Below are 18,709 nucleotides of genomic sequence, written 5' to 3' on the forward strand. Positions count from 1 at the left end.
AAAAACAGAGAAAACTACAGAAAAAAAATCACTTTTTCAGTCAAATCTCTCATTAACTGAACATAAACCAAATGTCTACAACCACTGGTATTGATCCAACTCCATGGGTTTTACTGGTGAATCAAGGCTGTAGAAGATGATGGTGTTTCCACGGTAACTACAGAGCCTCTGAATGTCCAAATGGGTCATAACTGATGACCATGAAAAGATGACAAACTGTATTTTACACCAATTATTTGCATGGATTAATAGGATTAGTAGATCAAAATTTATTAAACAGTTTAGATCAGTAGATGCTTTTGGTCAGTGATGGATGTTTGGGTCTAAAAATGTGCTTTTAACACAACCTTACAAAACCTAGAACGTGTGGTGGCCTTTTGTACAGCACTGTAGTACAATTAGAACTTAATGTTCAAGGCTCAAAATGGCTGAGACGACAAAAATAAAGACTGTGACACATATCATTCAAAGTTTAAGCGTGCATCATACTCAAATTTATTCAGCTGTTTGGTTTTAATGTGTGCTCTGGGCCTCTCTTAACCCATAAAGGCCCAGTGATATGTTTATGTCGGTTCCCAAATGAAATTTTCTCGATATTTAACCTTTTTTTAAGTGATTTATCACTATTTATTTCTAGTATTATCCTCTGTGTTTTGTATTTAATCAGTATAAATCAGGTGTTTTCCTGTATTTAATTTACTGACCATGTAGATGTTCATGAAAACTCAAATTAAAGTTGAGGGTTATTGTGTCAAAAACAGAGAAAACTACAGAAAAAAATCACTTTTGCAGTCAGATCTATCAATATAGATATATAATGGCTGAGAAGACAAAATAAATAGTGAAAAATACACTTATTAGAGACTGTGACACATATCATTCAAAGTGTAAGTGTGCGTCATACTCTAATTTATTCAGCTGTTTGGTTTTAATGTGTGCTCTGTGCTTCTCTTAACCCATAAAGGCCCAGTGCTGTTTGTCAGTTTCCAAATTGAAATTTTCTCTATATTTAACCTTTTTAAAGTGATTTCTCACTATTTATTTATAGTATTAACCTCTGCGTTTTGTATTTAATCAGTATAAATCAGGTGTTTTCCTGTATTTAATTTACTGACCATGTAGATGATCATAAAAACTCAAATTAAAGTTGAGGGTTATTGTGTCAAAAACAGAGAAAACTACAGAAAAAATCACTTTTTCAGACAGATCTATCAATATAGATATATAATGGCTGAGAAGACAAAATAAATAGTGAAAAATACACTTATTAGAGACTGTGACACATATCATTCAAAGTGTAAGTGTGCGTCATACTCTAATTTATTCAGTTGTTTGGTGTTAATGTGTCTGTTCTGTGCTTCTCTTAATATACTAGGGATGCACAGATACTGATACCGGTTTTGGGCATCAGCTCGATACTCAGTGTGTGTACTCGTATTTGTACTCATAAAAGTAATCTGATACAACTGCACCGATACCACTTACGGCTGTGTGACATTCACAGTTCAGTGCAGCAGGTACGAGGAGGTAGAATAATGTGTGTGGAGTGTGTGTGAGTGTGGAGATTTTTCAAAATAAATGACGGTGATAAAAGTAACGCTGACTGCAAGTAACGTTACAGACACAGACGGATACGGACGCAGCGTTCTGTCCGTCCTCTGCGTACATTCCATCCATTTTCCAGGTGTTGGCGGATGCATACCCAGACAGAGAATACCACCGGGAGTAAGGAGCGGTGCAGACCACCGCCAGCGGAAGTGAAAACGAAACTTTTCGCTCATTTCTCTTTTCCCCACCTGCTGAAACTAAGCTTTTAAACCTTACCAGTGAAAACGCTGCAATATTAGTATCACAGTAGTGTTACCTCTGTCGTCTCCATGTTTATTATTACTGACTTTCTTCTTCTCAAAAAACTTTTACTCTTCTTCGTGGTATTTGTCCAGTTTGGGTAATTCAGAGTTGCCCCCCCCCGGTGGATTAATTGAGAAACACTCATTCCAATACATTAAATGTCAGTAGCAGCACTTTGTTCCAGTCAGACTAATGACAACGACAATAAAGCACATTTACAAAAGGAACTAAGAACTGGAATGGGATTATTAAGTACTCATATCAGTACTCGGTATCGGCAAGTACTCAACTATAAGTACTTGTACTCGTACTCGGCCTGGAAAAAAGTGGTGTCAGTGCATCCCTGTAATATAATATACTATATATGTTTTATGAAGCGTACCCTGTTATGTTATGTTCTGATTCCATTTTAATGTATTTTATGTGTGTTTTGTGTTTGTCACTACAACTACCCACTACAGCTGAAAATGTAGAGTATGAGTATTTACAGGGATCTGAAGGAATAAAAACAAATCAGAAAAAAAAACTAACAAAATGCATCACTTGTGAATAAATTACCATGCGTTCACAGCTTTAAAAATACATGTAAATACATTGTGAGTTTCACAGGTGGGTTTCACAGGTTCCAGATAGCTGCAGCCTGAGTGTAACATAACAACTTTTAGCCCGCAGTGTCAGAAAGAAGCAGCTTTCAAGCAAGAGCAGGCAGTACTAAAGCACAAACTGAAAGTGACGCTCAAGTTTTTCAACTTCAGTTCAGCAGTTTAATTTCAACGCAGTCGAGGCTGGTTCATTTGGGAAATACAGTCATACCACTCACAAATGATACAACTGTAAATGACACTGGAGGCACTTTCAGCTCTGTGTTCTCATTTGTATTAGCCGTATCAACAGCATTCTTGTGTATTAGTATACATCCAGGAGCTAATTCTACAATTTATGTTCTACACATACTAAGACATAGACCTCATTAGAGTGTATTAGCCTAATGTGATAGTAATTACTTGGTTCACAGAGAGTACCGAACCACAGAACGTTATGTATGTTCAGGATGAATACGCATACCATTACACCCCCGTGGAATGCTTTATTACACTTGCAGAAAACAGCTTTCTATTAGCAGTAGGTGTGATATAAATGCAGTAAATATCTTATACTATGAAACAACCTGATTCATACTCATTACATCTAACAGAGAAGGGAAAAAAAAAAACAAATGGTAGTGAGATGGCGCTTCATTTCAGGGGTGAAAAATGTGTAAAAAAAGAGGGAGGTGCAGTGAGTGTAACATGTAATGTATCCAGAGAAAGGTGCAGGCCTTGATGAGCTGATAGCACGTCCACAGACAGCCAGCCAAGCTCTGCGGCGGTAATGAGATGCTAATGAGATGCTAATGATATGCTAATCTGCCGGCAGTATTCAGCCTCACTGGAGAGAAGGGGAGTCTGGGAGGCCTTTCACCATTGGTTGGAGACCAGGGACTTCCTGGTGTCAGAGTTCAAGTCAAGCAAATAAAATAAATAAATAAAAAAATCTGTGCACATGAACACACGCACAGGCATGATATGTGTGTATGTGTGTGTTTTGCAGTTTCCCAGAGGATGGATTCTGCTTCTGACAGGCAGCCTGAGGAGAATACGAGTGACCAGTCCCTCACCTTCAATGACCCACTCTGGCCCATGCAGTGGGAACTGGTGGGTGTAATTGTGTGTGTGTTCTCTGGGCTTATCTCGAAGTCTCCCTTCTCTTTCTTTCCCCAACTCTTGTCTTCATGGTGAAGGATGTTCCTCTGACAGGCATAAGTCAGGCCGGCTTTGATGACTGAGGGAGACAAAGGGAGGTGGAGAGATTACAGAGGAGGAGAGGAAAAAAGTGAAAGGGAGAGAGAGGAGAGGTAAAAGGGGTCGTCGGTGTCGAACCGAGGCAGATGTCGGGGATTGATGAGGCTCAGGGCAACGCTAACACACAAATATGGTGCAGAAATGGCACTAGAAGGCAACTAGCTTGCAGGTTTTGACCAATATGTGCTCGTTGACGACTGGACTGAAGCTGCTCATTGATATTACTAGTACTACACACAGCTCTAAATACATTTTCATATCCAAAAGATTGCGCAGCGGTGATTTTATAGAGCAGTTTATTCCATTAATCAGAAGCACAGAGCAGAAAAAAGCCTGTAAACACCTTAATCAGAATGAACGGCCTCATTATGAATGTTTAATCAATTTCAAAGTGAGGTTTTAAATCATTCATAATCAAATCAAATAATAAGTCTTTTAAATGTAAATTCTCACCACTGCTTTATTTTATAATATCCATTCCCTTTGTGCACGTGAGCTAAGTTGGAAAAGACGTTGCCACTTTCTTCTTCATCATTTGGTGTTTTCAGAGTAGTGCTGTGTTTTTCAACCTTGGGGTTGCGACCCCACATGGAATTCAAATGGGGTTGCCTGAAATATCTAGTAATTGATAAAAATCAAAAAATTTAAAATTTAAAACAATAAAACCAATAATAAGTGGTGCCAGGCACAACAACCTCGCCCCTTGTGCATAGCTTATTTTGGCATCGATCCAGCTGATGTCATCATGTCTATGTGTGTGCTGATGTCAATAGACAGCATAGACAGATTTCGCCCATTATAATTAAATGGGGGAAAAAAAAAAGATTTTAAAAATTCATAAAGAACTTGAACTTTGACCTACTTTTCCCAAAAAACGAATCACATCTATTCTGGGTCACTGGCAATCTATAAACCCAGTGTGGTAGGAATTCTACCAATAGTTTTGCTGCTTAAGTGGTGTTTTTCAACCTTGATGTCAGGACCCCACCTGGGGTCGCCTGGAATTCAAATGGGGTTGCCTGAAATTTCTAGTAATTGATAAAAATGTTTAAAAAAACTAAGTGAGTGAAACTGAGTTTTTGTTTGTTCAGTATTAATTGTCAGCCTTGTAAATCCAAGCTGGACTGACTGTACATATCCTGACCAAGGAAAATCCAATTCTCCCTTTGTGCAGTAATCTACACCTGGCTTTTCTGCCTCCGTCCATAATAATATACATTATATAGACTAAATGTCCTCTAAAATGAACCTTTATTTGCAACATAGTATAGCAAACTATTACATGATCAAAAACAAATAAATTTTAGCAAAAAAAATGTCTCCATTTTGAATGTCTGTGATCACCAGGAATTGGTGATGTTAAAATGGGATCCCGAGCCAAAAAAGGTTGGGAAGTAGTGCGTCTCTTTAAAGTTCAGCACTGAAAAAGATGTATTTACTCATCCTGTGATCATAACAGGAATCTAATCTCATAGATGCTGCTCAAGTTCAGCTGTAATAGCGCTAGCAAAATGTTTTTTTGTCTTAATCTATAAATTACGGTAGTTGTGAGTACAATAGTCTTGTTTTGTGTGATTAAAAAGTCAAACATAATGAAAGGCTACGAGTGATAAAGTTAAGTAATCCATGGCTGCATCATGAAGAGAGGATGTCATTATTTTTTTTTTTACTATACAATTAAAGTATTTGTTTGGCACTAATACGAGTATTAAACACTCGCTGTGTGATGCATTGTGTGTGGCGAAAAGAAGAGCCACTCTCTCTGATTGCTTATCGGAAACAAGTACAGAAGACACGTTATACATTCATTTAACTTTACTTTCTATGGAATATGTTTGTGTTTATGCAATTTATATAATTTGATCAGCCATTCTGCTTTAGAGCCTTCAGTAATTCTTAAACATTATACGCAACAGCATCATTTTAGTACATTAGAACTTTTTGATGTTGTCTTCTGTTCTGTCAAATTTTATCTTCCTTACTGCCAAACTTGAGTCAGTCAGTATTCTCTGAAATATATATGTCCATATATAAAAATATGGACCACATTTTTGGAATAATCTACGACCTGAACTTAAATCAACATCTTCTTTATCATTATTTAAAAAGCATCAGAATAGGACTCTAATTTACAAACAAATGTAAGGCTGCATATCATCTGATTTGTATTTCTATTGTTTTTACTTTAGATTATTATTTCAGTTATATCATATTTTTAATTTTTTTTTTTTTTTTCCTGTGTATTGTTTACTTCTGGGGAGGTATTTACATAAGCCTTTTTGGCTTCTATCCTCTCCTGCACAATGGTGTTACTTGCATGAAAATTGTTTTTTATTTTTTTCTCTTGCCGTCTATAATGTGCAAATAAATAAAAAAAAAGAAATCATATTAGTGGTTTTACCAATTATCAACATGCATGTGTTTACACCAAAAGACATGCAGATATGATGCGTTCCCAGCTCCTCACCCTAACCTTAACCATTGCACAGCTTCACCACAGCACCCGGCAACAGACTGATTGACATCTCAGCTCTTGGGGCAAGATAGGGGGGTGTGAGAGTCAGGGTGGGGAGGGAGGTGGAGAAAGAGGAGGGAGGATGGGAGGAAACTGAAGCACGATGGGAAGATTTTTATAGTATGTGAGTGTGATTTGTTACAGTTATCATGTTAAATTTAGACGCTTTATTGACAAGAGGTTTGAAACAGTTTGATATAAATGTAAGGTTAATGTGGGGAATATTGATTAGAATGATTAAATATAACCAAGTTAACTGTTCTACTGAAATAGTCTGAGTTTTTCTTAGTGACCAAACATGAACCAGTTACCTTTATTGTTTGTTTATTTATTTCGAATATAACATTAAAACCAAACCAGAAAAAGATTTGTATAAAAAGAAAGGAAAATGTTCAAAAAAAAGCGTGACGAAGTTTAACTTGTAATTTCCCGCCCCCTTACCCCATCCTTCTACCTATCCTAAATTTCTGTCAGATCCCATAAGTAACTAAAAAAATCTGACATATATCAGACTAAATTCTGACTATGCATAAAACACAAAATGCTATACATATTAAGGATAAACTCTGTCCATTTTGCAACAGCATTTCACATCAAAATAAACTGTCCCTTTTGTGGCAGTAATACGCATATCAAAAACAAAAATAAACTCTGTCCATTTCAATGCACATATTAAAATGCAAAAATAAACTCTGTCCATTTCAATACACATATTAAAAAACAAAAAATAAACTCTGTCCATTTCTTGACAATAATATGCATATCAAAAACACAAATAAACTCTGTCCATTTCATGACAATAATATGCATATCAAAAACACAAATAAACTCTGTCCCTTTCAATACACATATTAAAAAGCAAAAATAAATTCTGTCCATTTAATGACAATAATATGCATATTAAAAACACAAATAAACTGTCCATTTCAATACACATATTAAAAAACAAAAATAGTCTGTCCATTTCTTGACAATAATATGCATATCAAAAACACAAATAAACTCTGTCCATTTCATGACAATAATATGCATATCAAAAACAAAAATAAACGCTGTCCATTTCAATACACATATTAAAAAACAAAAATAAACTCTGTCCATTTCTTGACAATAATATGCATATCAAAAACAAAAATAAACTCTGTCCATTTCATGACAATAATATGCATATCAAAAACACAAATAAACTCTGTCCCTTTCAATACACATATTAAAAAACAAAAATAAACTGTCCATTTCACAACAATAATACACAAATCAGAATAAACTATCTATTTCTTAGCAGTAAGATATATATCAAAAATAAACTCTATCCATTTTATTAGTAGAATTAGGTTTGTGGGGGACTTCAAAATCACCAATTTATTGTTGGATATTATACTATTGCCCTCTGTAATTTGCATTTTTCAGTGAAAATCATGTATTTTCCTGTATCTAATTGACCAATCACGTAGATGTTCATAAAAGCACAGAGTAATTTCAAAGGTTATGATATCGGAACAAAGAAAACTGAGGATAAAGTGATTTTTTTACAGCAAAAATATATAACTAACTGAACATAAAAACAAGCATCCACTGCCATTGTTTGTGAAACTCCATGGGTTTTACTGGTGAATCAATGTTGTAGAAGATGGCGGTGTTTCCAAGTTCACTTCAGAGCCTCTGAACGTCCAAATGGGTCATATGTGATGACCATGAAAAGATGACAAATTGCATTTTTCTTCAATTATTTTCCTGTATTGACAGGAGGTAGTTGACAAGGTCTTTGAGGGTTAAGGGGAAGAACAGTGAAGAATCTATAAAAGTTAGTCACTAAGATGTAAACTACAGAAAACAATGACTTTATATAGAAAACATGAATCACTACCACTACTATAATCTAGGACAGACATCCACCAGCACAAAGTACATACAGTACATTATATATAGTGAAAAATGAAATGTGAAACATAAAATAAAGACACAAATTAGAATAAAACACCACAGGGTTCATTATAGCACAGTGTCCATTATTTCACTTAGTAATGATACAACAAAAATGTCAACACATACTGAATATATAGTGCAATAATAACTGAATGGAGAAGAAAATATGCAAATTGACAAACAAAGCATATAAGACAGGGGTCTGCAACCTGTTGCTCCAGGGGGGGATGGGGGGGGCATACAGTGAAAGTGAAACTAAAGACTCTTTACTAATTCCTCTATTGCCGCATTTCCACTATGTGGAACTAGTTCGACTCTGCTCGTCTCCCGTTGTTGTGCACCTCATTTCCTTTCCCCTACCTTCGGAAACTTGTATTTGAGGGGGTACGACGTTTGTTGCCCGCACCGGAACTGGAACTGGGCCCGGATGACGACCCGGTGTTCACTCTGCCACTACATTCACAAGCGCTGCTAAATAGTGTATCAAATATGTGACATTCCTGTAAATGAATCACATGCTGTGGACAAATGTTTGAACAGATTGGAGGGATTCCACCCTTCTGAAGAAATGGAAGCTTTGCAAGTGTTACAAGTGGACCTGGTGTCGTCTTTTTAGACCGTTTCTGCCTCAGCGCCATGTTGGCTACAGTCTGACCAAAACAATGCAGTACACGTGTGACATCATCGTGCATGCGCAACGAAGGCAGAATCGATAAGTAGAATCGATAAGCAGGCAGGCAAACGATTCCATGGAATCAAGCTCCAGGGATCTGGTTCTCAAAAAGAACTGGTTCTCGATTCCCATCCCTATGTCCATCATTAAAAAAAAAAAGTACAAATCTTGAATGTTTTCTTTCTTGTAGTTGTACAGGGTGGGGAAGCAAAATTTACAATGAACATTTAGTTGTTTTTTCTCAGCAGGCACTACGTCAATTGTTTTGAAACCAAACATATATTGATGTCATAATCATACCTAACACTATTATCCATACCTTTTCAGAAACTTTTGTCCATATGAGTAATCAGGAAAGCAAACGTCAAAGAGTGTGTGATTTGCTGAATGCACTCGTCACACCAAAGGAGATTTCAAAAATAGTTGGAGTGTCCATAAAGACTGTTTATAATGGAAATAAGAGAATGACTATGAGCAAAACTATTACAAGAAAGTCTGGAAGATACTATTAAAGAAGAATGGGAGAAGTTGTCACCCGAATATTTGAGGAACACTTGCGCAAGTTTCAGGAAGCGTGTGAAGGCAGTTATTGAGAAAGAAGGAGGACACATAGAATAAAAAACATTTTCTATTATGTACATTTTCTTGTGGCAAATAAATTCTCATGACTTTCAATAAACTAATTGGTCATACACTGTCTTTCAATCCCTGCCTCAAAATATTGTAAATTTTGCTTCCCCACCCTGTATAATTTCATAAATGCACCAGCCATTGCATTATTGTAATGGAAATACAAAGTTAAATAGCAAACTAATCACAAATAGGCTACAACACAGCAGCCACCTCATGGTAAAATGTAGATGGATTTTTAAAAAATTTGTCATGGCTCCAGTCAGATTTCTTTCATTTTTTTCCGGACAAAAATGGCTCTTTAGGTTGTAAAGGTTGCCAACTTCTGATATAAGAGCTCTGACTGACCAAACGGATAAAATCAGGGGAATGCTGGAGTTGTGTTGGATTTCTGAACACTGGGTTTAGGGAAAAGAAAAGCTGTAAACAAAGGATGTTTGTGAAAGGAGGGGAAGTGGTGATCCCGGTGGTTGGAAGGGGTTAGCGCTTTAGGTGGCGTGGAACGCATCATCTATTAACCTGACGTTTGTGTTCACTGGAGATTCATCCTGTTCCCCTTTTGCTTTTAGACTTTTAGATAGTTAGGTTGATTACATACCCTAAACAAGACATAAAGAACACAATGAGAAGCAAGTAAATAGTAAAGCATAACATAAAATGTGTCCAGAGCTGAGGACTTTCTCTCTCCTCTGCTGCTCTCATTCTGCTGTGTTTAATCAGCCTCTGGTGGACGTGGATATTGATTGAGGGTCAGTAATCTGCTCAGGGTTGGTAGCCTGCCAGGACCAGCCCATTGTACGTGTGTGTATGTGATTGTGTGATGCTGGCTTGACATGTATACGCTCCAAAAGCTGGTGGGTACGTGATGGATGAGCGATATATATATATATATATATATATATATATATATATATATATATATATATATATATATATATATATATATATATATATATATAATATGGACAAACGTATTGGGACGTGTTGAATTCAGGTGTTTCTTTTCTAACAGGTCTGGGATAAAAAACAATAATAACTAATGTCATAATGTAGTTTTATATTGCAAATATAATTGCACATTTCTTCCAAAATGCCTCAGATATGTTTTTTACTTAATTTATCTCAACAATGTTTTTTTGTTTTTTTTATCCATTACTATGATTTTAATTTGTTCTACGTCTAAATTTCAAAAATATTTCTCATGCTCTGACTATATATAAATATTTTCTACCACAACTAGCCATGTACTTTCTTCATATCATTAAACTTAATGGAAATATTGATGTTTATAAACTATATGGACAAAAATATTAGGACGCATCATGTCTACAGCTGTAAGATGTCCTGTTCATGCAGATTTGAGATAAAAACATCAATATTTCCTAAAATTTAATGGAAAATTTTTCTTCCAAAGTGAGATGTGAAGAAAGTAGATAGTTAGTTGTGGTAGAAAATTATTTACAGTCAGAGCACGAAAAAATATCTTAGAAATTTAGAGGATGAACATTTAAAGGAGTGATATTTTGCTTTTTTAAATGGAATTATGCATTTTAAAACATTTCCCTGTGGTCTACATCAACTGGAAATCCTATACTTGGGTCTGAATTCTTCATTCATTCAACTCAACAGGTCCATCTTCAACTTTATTTTCAAGTAATGACACCAGAAAGGTGGTTCGGAGCGCTGGCCCTTTAAATGCACGTGAGACACTTCAGGCCCCACCCCCTCTAGGTTATTGGCTGTGCTGCTCTGTCCTGTTCAACCAACAGATGAACATTTTAGGTAATGGGCTCCAAATTTGGAAATATTTTCAGTTTTTACTACAACCGCTGCTGCTGGTAAACAATTGTCGTACTCAGAGAAATGTTCGATGGAAGTCTGGACCTTATATGTGCAAATGTTGTGATTTAACTAGTAATAAAACATAACAAATTAAGAAGGAATTGAAACAGGTTGTAGAAATGCACTTGATTTTTGCCAAAATTAATATAGATAGTTTTGCAGCACCTGGAGGGTTCAAATTCAAACTGTATGAACTATTAGGGTCTAAATACACAAATAAATGAACCAAAAACTAATAAAAGTGGGTTTAGCTTAACATGACCCCTTTAAATCATAGTCATGGATAAAAAAATCATTGTTCAGAAAAATTAAGTTAAAACCATCTCCGAGGCATTTTGGAAGCAAACATAACAATTTAAACCAAACTAAAAAATGCAATGATATTTATCCCATAATATAAAACTATATTATGACATTTGTTATTATTGTTTTGTATTCCAGACTCCTGTTAGAAAAGAAACACCTGAATTCAACGTGTCCGCATACTTTTGTCCATATGGTCATGTGTTTGTGGTGAATGTTGGAGTGTGTGATTGTGTGTTTGTGGTGTATGTTTGAGTGTGCAATTGTGTATTTGTGGTGTATGTTTGTGTGTGTGATTGTGTGTCTGGTGTATCTGTGGTGTATGTTTGTGCATGCGATTGTGTGTTTGTGGCGTATGTTTGAGTGTGCGATTGTGTGTTTGTAGTGTATCTTTGAGTGTGCGATTGTGTGTTTGTGGTGTATATTTGAGTGTGCGATTGTGTGTCTGTGGTGTATGTTTGTGCATGCGATTGTGTGTTTGTGGTGTATGTTTGAGTGTGTGTCCATGAGTTTGTGGTGTATGTTTGAGTGTGCGATTGTGTGTTTGTGGTGTATGTTTGTGCATACGATTGTGTGTTTGTGGTGTATGTTTGAGTGTGTGTCCATGTGTTTGTGGTGTATGTTTGAGTGTGCGATTGTGTGTTTGTGGTGTATGTTTGTGCATACGATTGTGTGTTTGTGGTGTATGTTTGAGTGTGCGATTGTGTGTTTGTGGTGTATGTTTGAGTGTGTGTCCATGTGTTTGTGTGTGTCCATGTGTTTGTGGTCTATGTTTGATTGTGTGTTTGTGGTGTATGTTTGAGTGTGTGTCCATGTGTTTGTGGTCTATGTTTGATTGTGTGTTTGTGGTCTATGTTTGAGTGTGCAATTGTGTGTTTGTGCTGTATGAGTGCGTTTGTGTGCTTTAGCTGAAGGGCCGCTGAGATGAAGGCGTAGGGAGGCGAGAGGGATTGTTGTCATTTTTTTTTTTGTGTGTGTGTGCTGTGAGTTTTTGTTTGCATGCTTGCCTTGTACATAGGGGAAGTGTGTGCGTTCGTTTGGTGTTGTATAAAGTTTATTTATTTCTGCATTTATTTATGAGAGCTGGTGCATGTGTCTACACGTGTGTTAGAAGAGCGCACCACTGCAGAGTTTCACACAACATTTATGACCCTGTAGATATTTCTGTGTGTGGAGTTATGTGATGTGTTCAAGCTTCTTCTCTCTGGGCTTATATCCATGTTCATAAAGGTGTGTGTCTGTGAGTTTTTTGTTTTTTTTTTGTGTTGTGTTGTTGTACCCTGTCAGTGTGTGTGCAGTTGTGTGTGCATGCTCCCCAGGGCCGATCCTCATGCTCTGGTGGACGTTAGCTTGCTAGCTGCCTCCATTCATCTGCTTTATTCTCACCCACTACAAAGCAGCGCTGCTCCCTGGATGCAACCCCATGAAAACACACACAATCACAGACACACAAACACACACACTGCCCCCCTACTGATCAGTTTTTTTCACATGGTGCTTTCTCTGCCTCTCTCTTTCTCCCTCCTCTCTCTCTTTATCATGATAACAACAACAACAGTTGAAGCCTCTTGAAACACCCACTTTGAATATCAGATGAGTTTGTGTGTCTGTGGGCAGCAGAGTTTAGGGCAATGGCTGACATTTTTACTAAGACTGTATGTTTGTTCTTTACCTTTTTATGTGACTGGCTGGCGTTGTGTACAAGATTATCCAGAAGCATGCCTATGGAGTATTTAACCTGCAAGGTGTGCATATGGATGTGTAGATATGTAGTGCTTTGTGTTTTGTGTTGATGGTCATATTGCAGTGTTAACCCTACAACACCAAACATATCATATTTGATTCATGAGTTTTGAAGCACATTAAATGATCAGTGTGATATTTTTTGTCTTGAAAAACCTGATGTATATAATTAGATACATGCAATACATAGATAATCCACCAGGAGGGAGGAAGTCATTCACCAGAGGCCTTTCCAGTGACACTACAAGACTGTCATTAATGAGGAAGGAGGCAGAACTTTGACAGTTTTGAAAAGGAATTACCAGTTTGTGAGATGTATTTGTGTTATATTATGTTTTTGTTTGTTCGAAAATAATAATAATTGAGCATTGAGACCTGATGTATCAAATATGATACAAAAAATTGAAACTCATACATGGAAATTGATGTTTGAAAAAAAATGTTTTTTGGTGGTTCAGAAGGACCACTAAAGACTTCAGTTTCAAAGAACTGGAATTTTCTGTCAATGCTTTAATGGTTCAGGCTTTACAGAATGACTGACTTTCTAATAAAGGCCTTAGTCTTATTGGAATACACAATTTGTGTGCCTCAGATTATACGTATGCTAAGATTTGACAACAGCAGAACAAAAAACTGCAAGCACATGTGCAATTACATGAGAAAAACACATTAAATACTTGATTCTATGATGTATTTCACAAGACTGTTGCACAAACACTGTGGATGTCAGTATTTCTTTGCACTTCAGTGCATTTGTAAAGAATAAATAGACAGCTATGGAAATATTTATTAGATAAATTAGTGAAAAGTCATAATTGTCATCAAGGTTCACTGAAGTGCTAACTGTAAAATGAAGTCAAATTACAATTAATTAATTAAAATAATAATAAATAAAATGAGGCCCGATGTATCAAATATGATACAAAATTGAAACTCACACATTTATATTTTATATTTATTTATTTAGTTACAGGACAGTGTGTATTGGCATTAGTTACAAAGAACAAGATGCATGCACCAGATTTAGCAGAGAAGCTAATTTTCATCAGTTCTCCTGAATAAACAACTAACAAAACAAACATCACTTAGACTGCAAAGTCATAATATACTATATGGAAATTGATATTTGAAAAAAATTTTTTTTGGTTGTTCAGAAGGACCAATAAAGGCTCCTGTTTCAAAGAACTGGAATTTTCTGCCAGTGATTTAATGGTTCAGGCTTTACAGGGTTAACAGAATCATAAGGATTTCTTGTGGCTGTTGTATGTTTAAGGTTAACTGCAGTAAAGAGATGAGGACTATTAGATAGAGGACTAAATGTGGAGAAGATGTACACTAAGGATACATGTAAGTTAATAATGCATGCTCTGACAGTCCTTTACTTATACATCATAAGAAAGGCAAAAAGGGAGCGTACCTGTGTTCCCCAGTACCTATATTCCCCCTAGACCTGAGGTCTCAAATATGTGTCCCCGGGGCCCAAATCTGGCCCTTCAAAGGGTCCAGTCTAGCCCGTGAGATGAATTTGTGAAATGCAAAAATGACACTGAAGATATTAATCATTTTATTTCAGGTTCCACAAGCAGACCAATTTAATTTCAAGTGGATTGGATCAGTAAAACACTATCACAATAACCTATAAATACTCACAACTACAAATTTTTCTTTTGTAAATGTAAACATTTTCATGTCATTTTACTGTATTTTCATGAAATCAATCAATCAATCAATCAATCAATCAATCAATCTTTATTTCCGACACGGAGGTCCATATAAAAAATAAAACAACATAATATTAAAACAACCACACACATACAATAAAAATTTACAGTAATTTTTTTTTTTTGAATTTACAGTTAGTTTATCTACATCAGCATCATCATCATTTCAGAAAAATGTAAATAACCTGAATAAATATGAACATTTTGAAAAGTCTGAAGTGCAAGTTTACTAATATTCTGTCTGATATTAAATGTTTTGTGTATTTGTTGATCCACTGTGATCTGTACGTTGTAATTTACATGTGTAAATGATGAACTGAAACATGATATTGTTAAAATTGCACTTAGTTTTCTTAGAAGGTTTCATTTCGTTCATGGTATTCACATTGCTTTAAAGGATGGTGGATGTAAACATTTTCATCGCATAAGTCTACTTTTTCTGCTCTAAAACATAGAGGAAAGTTTGGAGTTGACAAATATTTACATATTCTTATGTTATTATTTTACTGGTCCAGCCCACTTGAGATCAAATTTGGCTTAATGTGGCCCCTGAACTAAAATGAGTCTGACACCCCTGCCCTAGACAAAATATTCATCTTTGTGATTACATTTTTAGTACACTGTGCTGTATTCATCAGAGGTGAAGGCCACAGAATATAAGAGTACTGAAAAAACAAAGAATTTGAAGCCAATAATAATTACTCACATTTATAGCTCAAATGTGTTTCTTATATGACAAAGTTTTAATAATAATAATAATAATAATAATAATAATAATAATAATAATAATAATAATAATGCATTTTATTTATTTCAAGACACCCAAGGACACTGTAAAACAAGATAAAGCAAACAATCCATAAAATACAAAGAAATAAACAGATTTAAACAAATAATTACTATATATAGAAATGAAGTTGTAGAATGGAGAGTAGAGCTTATGGGGGGTATGCTATTCTGAAAAGGTGAGTTTTGATCGTTTTGAAAATGAATGTAATTGCAAGAAATATTTTAGACAATGCAGCTTTTAACTTTATTACATATTGAGTTGAATATTTTATTAATAATAATAATAATAATAATAATAATAATAATAATAATAATACATCACACTTATATAGCACTTTTTTGGATACTCGAAAGACGCTTATGTTTAATTTTAATTAAACATAATTTTAGCTTTTTTTTGGAATCTATTTATTTTTCCTCCACCAAGGAGATTATGCTTTCACCAATGTTTGTTTATCTGTTTGTTTGTCGGTCTCAGAAATGTATAAAATTTTGGTGGTAATCGGTCAGTTATTGTACCTTTGGTGAAACTAGTGAAACACCACTGCCTGTGATTATGGTTTAAAGACTTTCGTCTCTACATATGAAACTAAATTCCTATTATGTATGTTGGACTGGGGAACACAGGGCTGACCTCATAAGAAATACATCAATTTACACTTGGTGTTATAAAGTCATTTGGCTATTTTTTCCCCCACATTTAAAATTTGCAAGTGAATAAAGCACAACAATAATCTGTACCAAATTATAAGCAATATATGTAATTTATTTTATTCAAAACATTTTGTATCTTAATCCTCTTAATTCTGCAAAGCCCGTATTTGTGCCGCCATTTTGCATCTAATTTTGTGAGAGATTGTACTTTGCATTAAGTTACCCTTGATATTGTAAGAGAAAAATAATGTAAGAATAGGAAATTTACAAATGCAAACACTAATCCTGTATTTTCTTTGAATACATTGTTCAGAAAAAAAAAAAAAAAACGAATTAATTGTTTTTATCAGCTTCGAAATACTTAAGGAATAGTACAAAGCGCACAATAAAAATAATGAATCACAGGAAGAGGAGAGGACCTAGCATTCCTAGAAATTATTGTCGATTGCACAGATAAGAGGTGCAGTTCCTTTAAAGTGACTTATTATCTGCCCAAGGGGAAGCATACAAGGTGAACAGAACGTAGCTAAGGACACAACCTTAGGGCACCAAACCAGGTTTTCTTGTGTCCTTTAAAAAGTTGAGGTGATAGCCTAATGCATGTGTGTGTCTGTGTGTGTTAAGTTTGCACAGGGCACGTACAACAACAATGGCTTTGACCTGAATGTGATGCCGGTGTGGAGCAACAACATCACCGGCAGAGGGGTGGTGGTCAGCATCATCGATGACGGTGAGTCCGAGCTTTTTGAACACGTATGTTTGTCTCTGCGTTCGGATGTGACTACAGCTGTGTTTCACTGCATAAAATACCACAGATGAGGTTAAAATGTTAAACTACTGTGGGATAAACAGCCATGTTGTTGTTGTTAAGCATTGTTTAAGGAAAAAACCAGCCCATCAAAGGGTCCAATGGAGGCCAGAAGGATGAATTTGTGAATTTACACTGAACATATTAATGATAAATGGTATCAAAATCATTTTAGTTTAACCCTTTCATGCATGAATTATTAGAACCTTTATCAAGATTTTTTTTCCTGAGTGTTTTTATTCTTCTTTAAGCATTAAAAAAAACAATGTGATTGATTTTTTTTTTTAAATCAACCTTTTTTCATGGAGTTACAAAAATGTCCACTCAGCTACACCATGAATTTTATTCTTGAAGCAAAGAAACATGTATTTAAAACTCAATATCATAAAGTGATATGAAAACAGCAAAATGAAACCATGTTTAATGCAGCTAATCTGATGTTTTCTCACATTTTAACATATTCTAATACTAGTTATTACTCACTTCATGGAGATAATATGCAAAAAATAAATATTAACAATTGATTTCCACTCAAGAACCAACCAAGAACAGCAAAGTTACAATAATGGTATGAATTGCAGTTTATGAGATGATGCGTAAGTGTCCACTGTGTTGGTTGATATGGAACTAAAACAACAAAACCCATGAATATACAAGATTAAAGCTGTAGAGTAACTGTCCACTGTAGTGACCACTATGCATGAAAGGGTTAATTTCCACATGGGTGCTTCTATGAAACTGGTCCTACAAACAGGACATGAAGCTAAAAATTCAAACCACATGTAGACTAATGTTATGAAGCAAGTTTGGAAGCACTTTGGGTGTACTTTAAAAATAAATACTGAGATTAAAGAGAAACTATTTTTCAGATGAAACAAATTTTTAGACTATTTTACATTATGTTTAATACAAATATCCACATGTAACACAGTCAAAAGGACACGAAAATTACTATTTTTTTTTATATCTTTTTATTCTCTCACAGGTGAATTTTGGGAATTGAACTAAATATGCAAGGCAGAGGGTTTCACAAAAATGACCAATGTTGCAAAATCATTCACAATTTATATGCGTTTAACTAGGGTTCTGCGTGTAACACAAGTGGACACGATGGGTTGCACACAAAACCTAGAATGAGACTGAGATTCATGAAAAACCCACAGCTGTCCAAATACTTTTGGACCTGAATGTATTATCTAACTCAGTAGATCTTTAGATTGGGATGCATGTATAATTAAATGCTGCATTAATTGTGTAATACTTTGTAATGTATGAAACATCAAAAGTCAGTATTAGTGCATATTCCTGCTTTAATGCAACCATGCACTTTTCGATGTCATTCAGTGTAGGAACAAACTATTGTAATTCAATAATTGCATAACATACAGTATTTGATTTCATGGAGTAATTTGC

The 18,709-nt window shown here is 35.3% G+C and overlaps 1 protein-coding gene across 4 annotated transcripts in view; it reads left to right on the plus strand.

Moving 5' to 3' along the window:
* Window positions 1-18,709, plus strand: part of LOC115436361 (endoprotease bli-like) — a 313,286-nt gene that overhangs the window by 52,972 nt on the left and 241,605 nt on the right. For all 4 annotated transcript variants that reach the window (XR_003937806.1, XM_030159218.1, XM_030159217.1 and 1 more), the window contains 2 exons: window positions 3,442-3,545; window positions 17,113-17,218. Coding sequence is in view for 3 of the 4 variants with exons in the window: in XM_030159218.1 (XP_030015078.1) it covers window positions 3,442-3,545; window positions 17,113-17,218 (210 nt within the window). In the remaining variant the exon portion in view is untranslated. The remainder of the gene's footprint in view (window positions 1-3,441; window positions 3,546-17,112; window positions 17,219-18,709) is intronic.

Source organism: Sphaeramia orbicularis, chromosome 16 (genome assembly GCF_902148855.1).
Source record: "Sphaeramia orbicularis chromosome 16, fSphaOr1.1, whole genome shotgun sequence".
NCBI classification, from domain to species: Eukaryota; Metazoa; Chordata; class Actinopteri; order Kurtiformes; family Apogonidae; genus Sphaeramia; species Sphaeramia orbicularis.